Source organism: Harpia harpyja, chromosome 13, assembly GCF_026419915.1.
Source record: "Harpia harpyja isolate bHarHar1 chromosome 13, bHarHar1 primary haplotype, whole genome shotgun sequence".
Taxonomy (NCBI): Eukaryota; Metazoa; Chordata; class Aves; order Accipitriformes; family Accipitridae; genus Harpia; species Harpia harpyja.
The window spans coordinates 31,761,762-31,775,931 of record NC_068952.1 but is presented as its reverse complement, the minus strand read 5'-3'; the positions used below and the strand labels follow the sequence as shown (position 1 = coordinate 31,775,931).

The 14,170-nt window shown below is 40.6% G+C and overlaps 1 protein-coding gene across 1 annotated transcript in view; it reads left to right on the top strand.

Moving 5' to 3' along the window:
- CHRM3 (cholinergic receptor muscarinic 3) overlaps window positions 1–3,182 on the top strand; it is a 289,836-nt gene extending 286,654 nt beyond the window's left edge. The window contains exon 4 of the mRNA XM_052805705.1: window positions 1,319–3,182. Within this exon, the coding sequence (XP_052661665.1) occupies window positions 1,319–3,140 (1,822 nt within the window). The 3' untranslated portion in view covers window positions 3,141–3,182. The remainder of the gene's footprint in view (window positions 1–1,318) is intronic.
- The last annotated feature ends 10,988 nt before the right edge of the window (window positions 3,183–14,170 follow it).

Below are 14,170 nucleotides of genomic sequence, written 5' to 3'. Positions count from 1 at the left end.
CACCATTTAAAATCACATATTGTCTTCTGGCTTGCTAACAAAACCAAGTACAGTTCAAGGGAAAACAGAATTTAGAAATTAATTAATGAACCAAACCCCAAACCTCTTCTTTTGGGTAAATATTTTGTGTAACACCAGTGCATTGGGATACTCATCTCATGCCATAACATATTGACTCTGGAAGGATTCACAGTTAGAAAACGAACAAAATTTCTCTTTGACAGCATATTTTGTTGAACATTTGCGGTCCATGAAGGACTTTTTCATCAGAATTCTTGCTTCTTGATGATATAATTGATTTATTACAATGAATCTAGTCAGTTGACCACAGAAGTTAATGAAATAAGGGAAATCCAAATTCCTATTCTGAGCATGTCTTCATTTTACATAAGTTCTTGGGGAAAAGGATTAAGGCTTAATTATGAATCCCTTTCATGCTTTTTTCCTCTTTTCCTAAAGTGTTTAACGATTGCTTTAACATACATCTGCCAAACATTTTTTCCTGACTCTAGAGACCATATTTTCAAAGGAAATTTTACATTTGTTACCCCAAAGACATTTTGAAGTCATCAGATGTACAAAATCCTTAGTCCAAGTATAAAAATGTGCATGAAAAATGAATATGCATGAAAAATGAATATTGGCATGTGCAAAAAGCGCTAATGAGAACTTCTTGTACCTTTATCAGGTAGCCGAAATGTAGGTGAAAATGAAAAGATCTTTGCAGCCTCACAGATTAGAGTAGCTTCACACAGTGAAACGATGCTGGCTTGTATCTCTATAGTTTAAGGAAAGACAGAACAATATTTTTGTTTGTTATTAGCTGTAGCTGGAGGCAGCAGAGGCTGGGGCTGTGTTTTGCTAGTGCCAGGATAGCACTGGGGACCAGCATGGATTTGAACTTGGAGGATTTGTGGTTGCATGTGTCTGGCATTTAGTTTTTGAAGGCTGCAGGATAGTGGGCTGTTGAGATGTAGAGTTCAGGGCAGATCCATCAGAGAGTGTTTTAATTAAGACTTAGAGTTAGGGGGCATTTTAATACTACCGCTGGTTCAAATTCTCCTGGGATTTTGGTTCCTCTGTGACAGACTGTTTTTAAGGAAACACTAGCGATTACTACAAAGAGCTCAGATTAATCAAAGCTGTAAGCTGAGTACTACCACATACATGTTTGACTTGGAATGTGTCACAGGCAGCTTGGCTTTTAAAGACATCTTTCAGAGTGCTGAAGGGATTTGATGTATGAGTATGAGGACGATTATCTATTTACCATCTTCACCTGTTCACTTGATTTTTGTTTGTTTTTTCCCTGCTGCAGACTATGTCAGAGAGCCACAATGATCATGCAAAATAATAGTTCAGCCTCGCCCCTGTTTTCAAATGTGAGCTCCTTCTGGAGGAGAGATTCGCATGGGCCAGGACTCCTTGATGAAGCAGCATCGCTCATCGGCAGCTATGATTTCCCTCAGACCACAGAGAGTTTTCCCTTCTCCACTGTGGAATCAACAAACATGTCCCTAAATGCCACAAGCAAAGACCCTCTGGGTGGACACACTGTCTGGCAAGTAGTTTTGATTGCTTTCCTCACTGGGATCCTTGCACTGGTGACCATCATAGGAAACATCCTAGTGATTGTTGCATTTAAGGTTAACAAACAGCTGAAAACAGTCAACAACTACTTCTTGTTGAGTCTTGCTTGTGCAGATTTGATCATCGGTGTTATTTCCATGAATCTTTACACCACATACATCATCATGGACCACTGGGCTTTGGGAAACTTGGCCTGTGATCTTTGGCTCTCCATTGACTATGTCGCCAGTAATGCCTCTGTCATGAATCTCCTTGTCATAAGTTTTGACAGGTATTTTTCCATCACTAGGCCACTTACATACAGAGCCAAACGAACAACCAAAAGGGCTGGGGTGATGATTGGTTTAGCATGGATCATCTCTTTTGTTCTTTGGGCCCCTGCCATCTTGTTCTGGCAGTATTTTGTTGGTGAGAGGACTGTGCCTCCTGATGAATGTTTCATCCAGTTTCTAAGTGAACCTATCATCACTTTTGGCACTGCCATAGCTGCCTTTTACTTGCCAGTCACCATTATGAGTATTTTGTATTGGAGGATCTACAAGGAGACCGAGAAACGCACCAAAGAGTTAGCAGGGCTACAGGCTTCGGGCAGTGAAGCAGAGGCAGCACGCTTCGTCCACCAGACAGGCAGCTCCCGGAGCTGCAGCAGCTACGAGCTGCAGCGGCAGAGCATGAAACGCTCCACCCGAAGGAAATACAGACGCTGCCACTTCTGGCTCACAATGAAGAGCTGGGAACCCAACGCAGACCAGGGGGACCAAGAGCACAGCAGCAGCGACAGCTGGAACAACAATGATGCTGCTGCCTCCCTTGAGAATTCAGCCTCCTCTGATGAGGAAGACATCGCTGCAGAAACCAGAGCCATCTATTCAATCGTGCTGAAGCTACCTGGTCACAGCGCCATCCTCAGTTCGACAAAACTACCCTCCTCGGAAGATTTGCATGAGTCAGGGGATGAACTGCAGAAATCCGACACGGAATCGAAGGAAAAGAAACCTAAAAAATTGCACCCTCCCAAAAGTGTTCAGGATGGTGGAAACTTCCAAAAGAGCTTTTCTAAGCTTCCAATTCAGCCAGGGTCAGCAGAGACAACCACAGCTTCTGATGGCATCTCATCAGTGACCAAGGCATCTGCAGCCCTGCCCTTGTCCTTCAAGGAAGCAACCCTGGCAAAAAAGTTTGCCTTGAAGACCAGAAGTCAGATCACAAAGCGAAAACGAATGTCACTTATCAAAGAAAAGAAAGCGGCACAGACACTCAGTGCCATTTTGTTTGCCTTCATCATTACCTGGACCCCATATAACATCATGGTTCTGGTGAACACCTTTTGCAGCTGTATCCCCAAAACTTTCTGGAACCTGGGGTACTGGCTTTGCTACATCAATAGCACAGTGAACCCCATGTGCTATGCACTGTGTAACAAAACATTCAGAAACACTTTCAAGATGCTACTGCTGTGCCAGTGTGACAAACGAAAACGACGCAAACAGCAGTATCAGCAAAGGCAGTCCGTCATTTTTCATAAGCGGATCCCTAGGGAGGCTTCATAGAATAGTATTTTTTAAACAATTTAAAAAAATAACGAAGCAGGGATGGGATGGGATGGGATGGGATGGGATGGGATGGGATGGGACAGGATAGACAGGATGGGACGGGATAGGACGGGACAGGAAGGCACGGGACAGGACGGGACAGGATGGGACGGGATGGGATGGGATGGGATGGGATGGGATGGGATGGGATGGGATGGGGTGGGAGGGTGGTTCCAGGGTGCTGATTCAAACATTTAAACATCAAGATGTGAAAGCAGCTGCCAGGCTTATGTATCCTTTTAATAAATCCAGTTTAATACAAAAATCAAGTCTGCATTCAGCAAAAACTAACAAACTTCAATGTTTTTACTAAGGAATGAAAGACTTAATAAAGTTTTCCTACAAATTTGCAAGAAGCTGTATAGCAATTATAAACCCATTACTGATCTGCCCAGCTCTTTGATTATAATCAACTCTGGGATCTCAGGTAAGCACATCTAGCTAGCCCGACTCTTCTGTTTCCAAGGAATCCAACAACTTTCAATTCAAGTCACATACAGATGTAGCAAGCTAGCAAAACAGGATTATGAAATTATTTGAGACATTGTATAGGTTGCAAAATTGCTTCTTGTTGTACAGGTAGAGCTTCCTGTCTACTTCTCTTCTGGTGTATTGTTAATTGTACCCCTGATTCCTGACGGCCGAGTATCTCTGTGTGCAGCTCATGTTATATGTGTGTGTGTGTGAGTGTGTATGTATGCATAACATACATTCACACCTCTAAAATACACACATACCAGGAAAGAGGTGATCTATTGTTCTAGGTTTTACAGGGCCCCCCATCACGATTACATGTGAGTGAAATTAAGAAATAAAAAAATCAAATCATATTAAAAATATATATCTCATTATTTGCCACCTGAAATTCAAGTTTATCTTCGAAACCAAAAACATGTTGTCCACATTTCAAATGGAGAGAACCAAAGGGTAGCCTGGGAGCCTAACAGTCTACAGACGTTTATAATGGGGCACATGCCCAGTAAAACCTTAATCTTGAGAACGGTATCTCTTCCCCAAAGTGATCACGCCTCTTTAAAAGATACGAAGGTGAAAGGAATTGAAGGCTACATTCAGGACACAGTATGAAGTTGTCTTTGTAAGGTGTAGGATGACAAGAGCCCACATCTGGGCCGCACAGTACTGATGCTCGAAGGGAGTTGCTCAGGAACCAGGCGGGCGCAGCCATCAGCAGGAGCTCCGTTTCATGCTTGGGCGGCTGCAGCTGCGGCTGTGCTGCTGTCGGGGCACGCACGGACGCTGCAACACCTTGTCCTGAGTTGCACCGTGTGGATGCACCGCCCTTCTCAGAGCCAGCTCACATCCGATGCACGGTATCCGTACGGCTTCCAGTGAAAGTTCAATTTGTAATATTCTGTCTAAACTTGGTGGAGCTCCCTGCTTGCACTGTCTGCCCAAGTGATCGTCAGATGCAAAAGATTTGTGTAAAAGAAATGCTTTGTTTTTGCACATGAAGGATGCTCACTAAAAAGTGTTTCTTTTCCAGAACCTGTTTTAAACATCATCAGGAGAAGTGTACCTAAATCCGTTTAATGCCAGGTTATTCTGTGTTGCGAAAAACGTGATATTGCCAATTTGTAACCTGGCAATTTTTGATAAAGAAAATTTTAAAAGGGCTTTAATATTTATAGCTTACGCATGACCAGTATTTCCTGGTATTTGTGATGTGGTCTGCACCAAACATGATTTATAAAAGTCAGAGATCCCCTGGGGAAAGGATTGTACTTTAAACTATTGTTCTAAATCCGATTTAGTTACATGTTGAAAGATAATTTTGTATTCTCCTTTGAACTGACCAAAACTTTTTTATTGCTTAGACTCTTATTTTGCTGAAAATAAAACAAAACAAATTTCTTCTTTTAAAAAGGGGCATCAGTGTTGTGAACACAGAACTGATGTTAAAGCTGCTTTTGTATTCAGTGTGAGATGGTGTTTACAGATGATTTTGACAACAGTGGAAATATATTAAATGGTGTCTGTGTATCTGAACTATTTAATTTTGTGTTATGTTCATATGAAGAAATATTTATACATACGTCACCAAATGTTTTATTTAATGTTGATAAATATTGCTCTTCAGCTGTAGTGTCCTTTAAAGTGATTCATAAAGGTCTGCTTGAGAAATGAATAGAGTATACTTCGCTTTCTTGTCACTAAAACAAATACTCTTGACATACAAGTCTTTCTTTTGTCTGAGTTGTTTAAAAAATCTACCTAAAGGTAATCTTGTAAATGATATTGCAAGTCTACTGCAAGTACAAGTTCAGTATAAAACACACAAGTTAAAGCTTCATCTGTAAGTCACAAGTGCATTTTGAGCTAAAGATACCCAGAATTGGTTTACCAGTTTGGTAGCCACATACAACCAAAGTCTTATAAAGCACCCATGTTGCAAAGAAAACGAATGACCTTTATTTATAGAAAGAATCATATATTTGAAATACATTCATTACTCAAGTTGACCTAACTAATGTTTTAACACTTAAATATATATCTATACCTATATATATTGCCATATTATTATCTTCTGATATCTAGAGTAGTGCTGTGCCCCTAATACACAAAACGTGAGAGCATGTAAGGAAGCCAGAGTTCATCAGGGGGTTTTATAGTATATTAGTATTGATTTTACAATGGGAAACTATTATTTTTAATGAAGTTAAGCTTTCTTGAAAGCGGCTGTCACCACTGTTTACATAATAGGAAGAGTTAAACCCTTGGATTGTTTTAACAGAGAAATAAATGACCTGTCTTTTGATGTGTGAACAGGCTTTAAAATGTTATTTACAGGCATCATAAAATGTGTATGTACACACATATTGTAGCATAGATCAATTTAGTTATTATTTATTTAATGGAATATGCACTATAAAATATTAAGAATTTGGCTGTGTTACAAGTACAGTGGGGATCAAATTAATTTGTATTTTATATGTCTATGTGTTTGCTTTAAACCCATGCACACACAAAAATTTTAGCTATATGGACAAGTGGATATATTATTTATGAATACAAGCGCACATGATAGGTTGCAGAAGATGAACAATGCAAGACCAAAAGGTACAGTCTGACACAGCACTACTTTTAAGTACGAATGATGTAATATTTCATCTGTTTCGAGGAAAATTAAGTCAGGAACATGACAGAAAGCATCATTCTGAGGGCAGACAAACAGCTCAGTCCCATTATCACTCCTTACATGGAAAGCTGGCTTTTCAGAGACCAGGCATCATCCCCATTAATTGCAATAATACAAGATTAGACTCCATATGAAGAGGATCAAAAAATCAGAAGCGATAGCCAGACAGGAGCCATTGGGCTGTCTGGAGAAATCTTTGTAGAATAGACCCCAATCACTGTCAGCCTCCAAACAGCTCTAAGACAACAAAATGCGTTATAATATATGCTTGGCTTTCTTGATGTAAAACTGTGATAGAAGTTTATTGCTTCTGTACCAGTATAGGCTGTGAGAAATGTCTGATCAAAAGGTCCAGGGACAGGTGTCACGGTGCAGGAAGCACTTCATCCTACCCCAGCGTAACACACTTCCTACAAATGTAAGCTGCGGATCGGTGCGGCACTGTTCTAAAGCTGAGGGAGTATAGAAAATGCCTGAGCAGTTCCCAGGATCTAGATCTGTGGATTTATATGTCCCGAACAATAAATGACCTAAAGGAATCTGGCAGTTTTGTGAGGATACCCACACAGATGTTCTGAGGCAGTTGGTGACCTTTCTCAAGTATGTACAACTTTCTTATTTTGTTGTCTTGATTATTATATTTCCTTCTGCAAGAATATTCTAAAAAGTCTTGGCTCATTATCAACCTTGTATATGTAAGAAGTGAATACAAGGCCCAAAGTACACTCAGTTTGCCTCTATAGAATGCAAACATCAAAGCAAAAGGAAATTTTAATCTTTTTTCCTTGATCAGCAGCATCTGTAATTTTGAATATACAGTTATCATCATGCTACCATATATACAGTAGGGATAGTCATGGGCTATCATGCTGAGCTATTTATAAACTGCATTTCACTTGTCCCCTTGACCATCTGACTATTTATGCATCCCTATTCAAATTCATATTTGAGATTCCAAACCCTCATTCTCCTCCAGATGGTTCCCAGATTCTTTTCCTAAAATGTGCTTTACAAGCTTGTCTTGGTATCAGGCTTTTTTTTTTTTCCTTTCATAATATTCCTATGCAAAGTTAATGTGCTCTTAGACTATCAGAAGGCACATTACTAGCTGTCGTGGTTTAACCCCAGCCAGCAACTAAACACCATGCAGCCGCTCACTCACTCCCCCCCACCCAGTGGGATGGGGGAGAAAATCAGGAAAAGAAGCAAAACCCGTGGGTTGAGATAAGAACGGTTTAATAGAACAGAAAAAGAAGAAACTAATAATGATAATGATAACACTAATAAAATGACAACAGCAATAATGAAAGGATTGGAATGTACAAATGATATGCAGTGCAATTGCTCACCACCCGCCGACCGACACCCCGCCAGTCCCCGAGCGGCGAATCCCTGCCCCCAATTCCCCATTCCTATACTGGATGGGACGTCACATGGTATGGAATACACCATTGGCCAGTTTGGGTCAGGTGCCCTGGCTGTGTCCTGTGCCAACTTCTTGTGCCCCTCCAGCTTTCCCGCTGGCTGGGCATGAGAAGCTGAAAAATCCTTGACATTAGTCTAAACACTACTGAGCAACAACTGAAAACATCAGTGTTATCAACATTCTTCGCATACTGAACTCAAAACATAGCACTGTACCAGCTACTAGGAAGACAGTTAACTCTATCCCAGCTGAAACCAGGACACTAGCTCCAGCAGTTGTAGTGTTGAGGTCTGATACTTTCTTTTCTAAAGATATATAAGGCTTATCAAAAAGAACTGGAGCAGGGTCCACATAGTCCCAGGTCCTTATTGGCAGAAATGGTCTGTACCACGGTTTGGCTGTTCACAAGCCTGACCTTCTTTGGGGCATCTGGGGATGCCCTGCCCCTAAGGATGTGCTGCCAAGCCCCCGCTAGCTTGATCTTCATCCAGTTCATGAATCATCACATATTTTAATGCATTCTGAACACATACATATTCATTGTGATAACTGAATATTCTTTGACCCGTGTAAATCTACTGTCTCTTTTCACAACTTGCTTCCAGCTTCTGTGATTTTCTATTTTATGTATTCCTTTTATGTTTTATGTATTTACCCATGCAAATACCACTGCACTTGCTTCTGGGAGCAGGTCAAAGTAATATATATTTGTAGATTGCTTCTTGTTAACCCAAAGGATATGTACAGAAGTCTGGTAGAGCTGAGGTGTTCGTAATGATGACTGCCTTTTCTGTCTCATGAACTGCACTCCCATGATACCCAAGCACTTCTATTTGGAAACTTAGCTAAAGCATATATGACATTCTGGTTTTCATAGAATTAAAAACCTGATTTAATTAGGATTTTCTGCCTTGTGTCAGGCATAGATCATTTGTAGGTTCTGCACTTTCCTACTTCTACTTTTAGGAGCTGCCCGACAGATACTGGGGAAAATACTAATTTGTAATGTCTGATACCTGGGCATTTTTGTACTTCAGCTTTTAAAGTAAGCAGACAGGGAGTAGCTAATCCAGTCGTGCTATTTGTTGGAAATGAGCATGAACAGGGATGTTTGGAACTATGTTTGTTCTATTTCATACACTGTGGCACCACAATTGGCTGAGATTGACCATCACATCACCTGTCACTGACAGGTCTTCACAGTCTTAATTGGCAAACTCATTAACTGTGCCCTACTGGCATTCAGGACTTGGACAACTTTTCACCACCCACATTGTACATTCAAAATATAACATAGATTGCCATTTGTTTTCTCAAGAAAGATTGTTATTTCCAGATACCTTCCTAGATGCGCTTGAGGATTTTTTTGCTTGATTTTAAATATTAAAATGGCTCAGGGGAGTTTCAGTGAGCCCTGACAGAGATTGTTTAATGGAAGGAGTACAGGTAACACAGGAAAACGTTAAGATAAGTGCTACATATTTCATGGCTTATTCCAACATGTATGGTGTGGTATGCATATTGTACCTATACATCTCTATGCACTACGTATATCTCAGAAGGATAACATATGTATGACATAGTATGGTGCATGTACATATAGAGAGATGCACGCGCATCTAGAGCAATGTATACGGATGTATATACAAACTTACGCTGAAATTGTCGGCCGTGGTAAACATTGCCTTTGATGCCTCATAAGTTGTAACTGGACGGTGGAACTGTGTTTAAGTCTACTCTGCTTAGCTGCAGGAAAAAGTTTCCACACCTTTCCTTAGTGCATATTTTTCCAATCGCATTGTCTTTATTTCTGAATGTGGTGTTATCAGTGTATTGTGCTGGCTCTTCAGTCATTACCCAAAATTTAGAAATGCATGACCAGATTTCACTTATTGAGCTATTGCATCAATACTGCACTAGGTTTAACTTAACCAAAATCACTCCGGCTTTGCCAAATAGGAAAATAAAGGCCTCTATTTCTAACAGTAGATTCCATCTAAGTTCACGTAAGAGAGACTCCTGTGTTCATGTGAACATCACTGTCGGTTTCTCAACATGGGTACAGGAATTCAGTCACTATTAAAACAGTTTGAGGCAAATGTCACATATATATATAAAGGCAAAATAAAGCAACTCACCACTGCAAATTATTTAAGGTAACAAGAACAGCACTCCTCCTATTAGAAAGGAGAGGAAAGAATTATCATCCTCCCTCACTCCATCCTATTGCTCTGCCCTTTCTGTTGCATGGAATAATACTTTTCATTTGCCTGACCCCCAGGTGGAATTGTGTAAACTTTAAAAACCTTGTTTGCCTGGTAGGGCTGAGAAATGCACAGTATATCTAGACCATTCACCCTCTTCTGGTTTTGTAAACAATAAAACCTTGACTGAGTTTAACTGGGATGTATGATGCTGGCCTCAGGGAAGATCTTCCAAAAATGGTGATAAAACCATTCAACTCAACTGTGGTGAGGAGAGCTAACTTTTTTCCAAGCTAGTGAAGCTACGCAATTTATTTAACTTGGCAGAAAGCATGGAAGAATACCCAAGACATTGAAAGTTTTTATAGATGTGAACATCCTTCTTGCATAAGGGTGAATAAACACATGTAAATAGTGCCCAAAAAGTTCAGTGTATGAATGACTCTGGAAGCCAAAAGCACACGTCACCATCAGCTACGCTGGTGGCATAGCAGCCTGACACCCCGCTCAGGCCTCTATGAAGAGATCCTTATTATAGCAGTCTAGGACTAAATAACTAGGCATTAATATGAAAGCAGGATTTGTTTGTCTGGGTTCATATGCATTTTCCAGAAATTCTATGGGAAATTCTTCATCTCTCCAGGACAAAACTTATTTAGTGCAGTATCTGGAATGAAAGAACGCTTGAAATGCTCTGGTAATCATTACTCGACCATGGCTAATAATCAGGAAAGCACAGGACATTATTGTACAGAGAGAACTTAAATTTATTTTTCAAGTCATTCATAGAGGCATAGTAAATTTACTTAAAATACAAGATCTGAAAACTTTTACACTATCGTGGAAATAAAGTCTGGACAAGAATCTGATTCCTTATGTTGCTTCAAAATATCCAGTCTTCCTGAGACTATTTTTTCTTCTGGACTGAAATCTTTGGGTAACAAAGCAACTGTAGTCACTCCACAAATACTACCTAATCTGGAGATGTCAAAGGGATGAGGAAGTGGCCTTCCTTAATTTGTGCTTAATGAGTCCGCATTAAGAATTATTATTGTGGTGGCACAGACCAGTTAACACCATGAGGGTAAAAGGTATAACCCAATTTACTTTGAACCCAGCACAGTGCTGCACTCTGCGTTGTGTGGATACATCACAAGAAATAGACCTGTGCAGTATCTCCTGATGCTCAGTACTTTTCTCCACTCATTGCTTTTATTTTTCATATGGATTCAGGCCCCCCCCTATTGAATATACCTATCAAATATACCTATTGAATACCTTCCACCATGTATGAAATCAGATGTAGCTGGAGTTAAGCAGCTTTTTTTCCTCCAGTAGTGTGAATTTTTCTGATTCAGAAATACATTCCATTTGCTTGCCTCATATCTTCATTTATGATGTTTATTTTACAACTGATAGTAGGACAAAACCTTTCCACTGTTCGGGCTGTAGAAATATCTCTGAGGAAATATTTGGTTCCTTTACTCAAAATGGGTGTGGTTTCTTGACCATAGGCTAATCTGAACAAAAACTTCTGTGTATAAGGACAGAACAGGCTTTATCTCCTGCTCTGCCCATACACTTCACTGAATATGATGGAGGAACCTTTCAGACTTGTTTTCAAAATAGTATAGCTACCTTAAGTAGCTGCACATTTCCCCACAGTTATTGGTACTGTCTGAGGAGCCTTAGGCTCATGTGTTTTGCTCCCTGCTCCGAGGCAGGAATTATCAGTATGAAGAACTACCACACCACTGAATGTAAGAGAAGCTTAAACTAATATGCACGTGCCATATTTTTGTACTCCGTACAATGCATATTGACTGACGCAGTATCCAGCATTAGAGGTATAAAGTATAAAGACTAGAGATTCATAACTGCTGTCAGAAGCAAGCTGCATAAGGAAGGATCATTGAAATCCCTATAGTCAGTACACAAAAGTGCCTATTCAAACGTTAAAGCTTAAAAAAGCATGAATTACCATTCATTGCTTTCAGAAAGAACTAAGAAAATGCTAAACATAACGTCAAATTTGCAGTTGTAAGCTGCAAGACATTAGAAGATGTCAGTGAAGGAGACATAATTTTTTTGACGCGAGTTACCTGGGGTTTCTAGAGGTGTCCCCTCACCCAGCTGACTCTTACCCCAATTCTTCCTGCCTCGGTGTTGACTGACAGTCACGGGACTCCTGCCTAGCGCGAAGCTGGAAGTGAGCTCCTGCGCCTTCCACCCCGCTGGTGGAAGGGTGTGGGCCACACCAGTCAAGACAAGTTGTTACAAGAAAGAGTCATAAGCTTCCTGCTTCTGTTTGGAGATAGCGGGTATTTTTGTGATAGAAATAGAGATAACATTACAGGAATCTGATGAACATATTTTATGTGTGTCCTGATATGTTTTTCTGTTCCTATTACTTGAAAGCTTGCAGTGCCATTCTTCTGATTATGGAGCAAAACAAGTTCCAGAGACAATATCTGAATATATAACCTAAGGCTTGAATATTTTAAATAAATTGACATTTTCCTGGTTCTTTCTGATTTGAAGTATATGGGCAAATTACATGCAGTAATTAAGAGGCTCAGAAATCGCTCTCATAAAAAGGGATTTGTAGTTTTACTCCTTATCAACTGCTAATTTTCTTCAGCCAAAACCAGTGGAGCTGAACTTACTGTATACTGATGAAATAATTAGGAAGCAGTAGAAAGGAGACCCTCACCTTTCGCTACATAAAAAGACAGTGCTTGAGCATTCACTCAACGTCTGGTGTCTATTGACCTAGTCGTAGCCATCCGTTCAGATACTATACAAAATATTAGCATTTTTTAAATTATTGGCCAAGTTGCTCTTTTTTTGCTAACAGCTACCTTACTGCGTAGCAATCCTCCTGCTGACTAATTAAATTCTGTGTCTTGGTAAACTCTCAGAAAGAATAATCGGTCCTAGCTCATATTGACGGCAGTTTACAAAACACCAGCACATTAATTGGAAGAGTAGAGGAGGATAATGATGGAGAACAATTGTTTTCCTCAGTAGCAAAGTTTTAGAGGAACCTTCCCTTTCTCAGCCAACAAAAACAAGAGTAAGAGAAGACATGACGAGACACACTCCAATGCTTTTGTAGGTGTCCTCCCCTCTGGAATGACCACCGGCACTGCAGTCCTGAGGGCAGAAGGTGGATGGCCATGTGTTGGTAGAAAAAATGAACGCTTTGGCCCAGGTCAGGTGTCCTACGAGCGCTCACATTTCTCCTTTCACTGCATGGGTATCAGCCCAAAATGTGCAGTCAAAACTTGGCTCCCACTGAACTATCACAGTGGAACATTGTGCTCTTAAAAGATTTTCTCCTGCCAAGATGCTTTAACTTTTTTTTTTTTTTGACCCTCCACGTAAACCTAATCAGGTGGCACCTTCCCGTATGGAACTTTCCTTGTAAATATATTATTGTAATCTAGAAACAACTTTTACCCTGTACGCCCCTGATAACAATTGCATTAATACAAGCTGATAAACTCATTTCTTTAGTTGCTGCTTGTAGAGGGGCTTGCTAGTTAAGATAAAAAGTAAATGATGTGATATGAAAGTCATATCTGATTGTACAATAATACACTGTGTGCCAAGCAGTTGGTGAGGTAAGGTTTACATAACCACTAGATGTTGCTTGAACGTTTGAGATAAATTTCCATGTTCTTTTTTTCATCTCTGAAGCCAATGCAGGGGCAGAACACGGAACAAGCAATTAAGAAAAATTAAAAATGTAATTGTTTTGATTAAAGTAATTTGAGATTAGTAGTTGCAAGAGAGGTAAACAATCTAGAGAAAGTGTTTGGAAGTCTTCTTCGTGTAGGTCCTTTTCTTTGGTGAAACTGTCATTCCCCTCAGCCTGGCAGGCCTCTCTTTGACTCCATTCATATGCTACAATGTTCTTTGGCTGCTATTAATTCACTTAATGACACAGTCGGTTGCTCGGTGAAATTGCTCTGTGCTCTCGTAGCGACTGTGAACGCCAGCCTTTTCTGGGGGCTGATCCAAGCCCAGCTCCAGCTGGTGGAAAGACTCCCACAGTGCTCCTGAAATGCCCATTTTTTCCCCCCAGCCACGGCGCAGGGCTGCGCCGCACGGCCTCCCCTCTGCGGCCCCGACCTCGGCCCGTGCCGGGCTTCCTCTCACGGGGCACGAGCCTGCAAAGAAATTCTCTGGGAGAGCA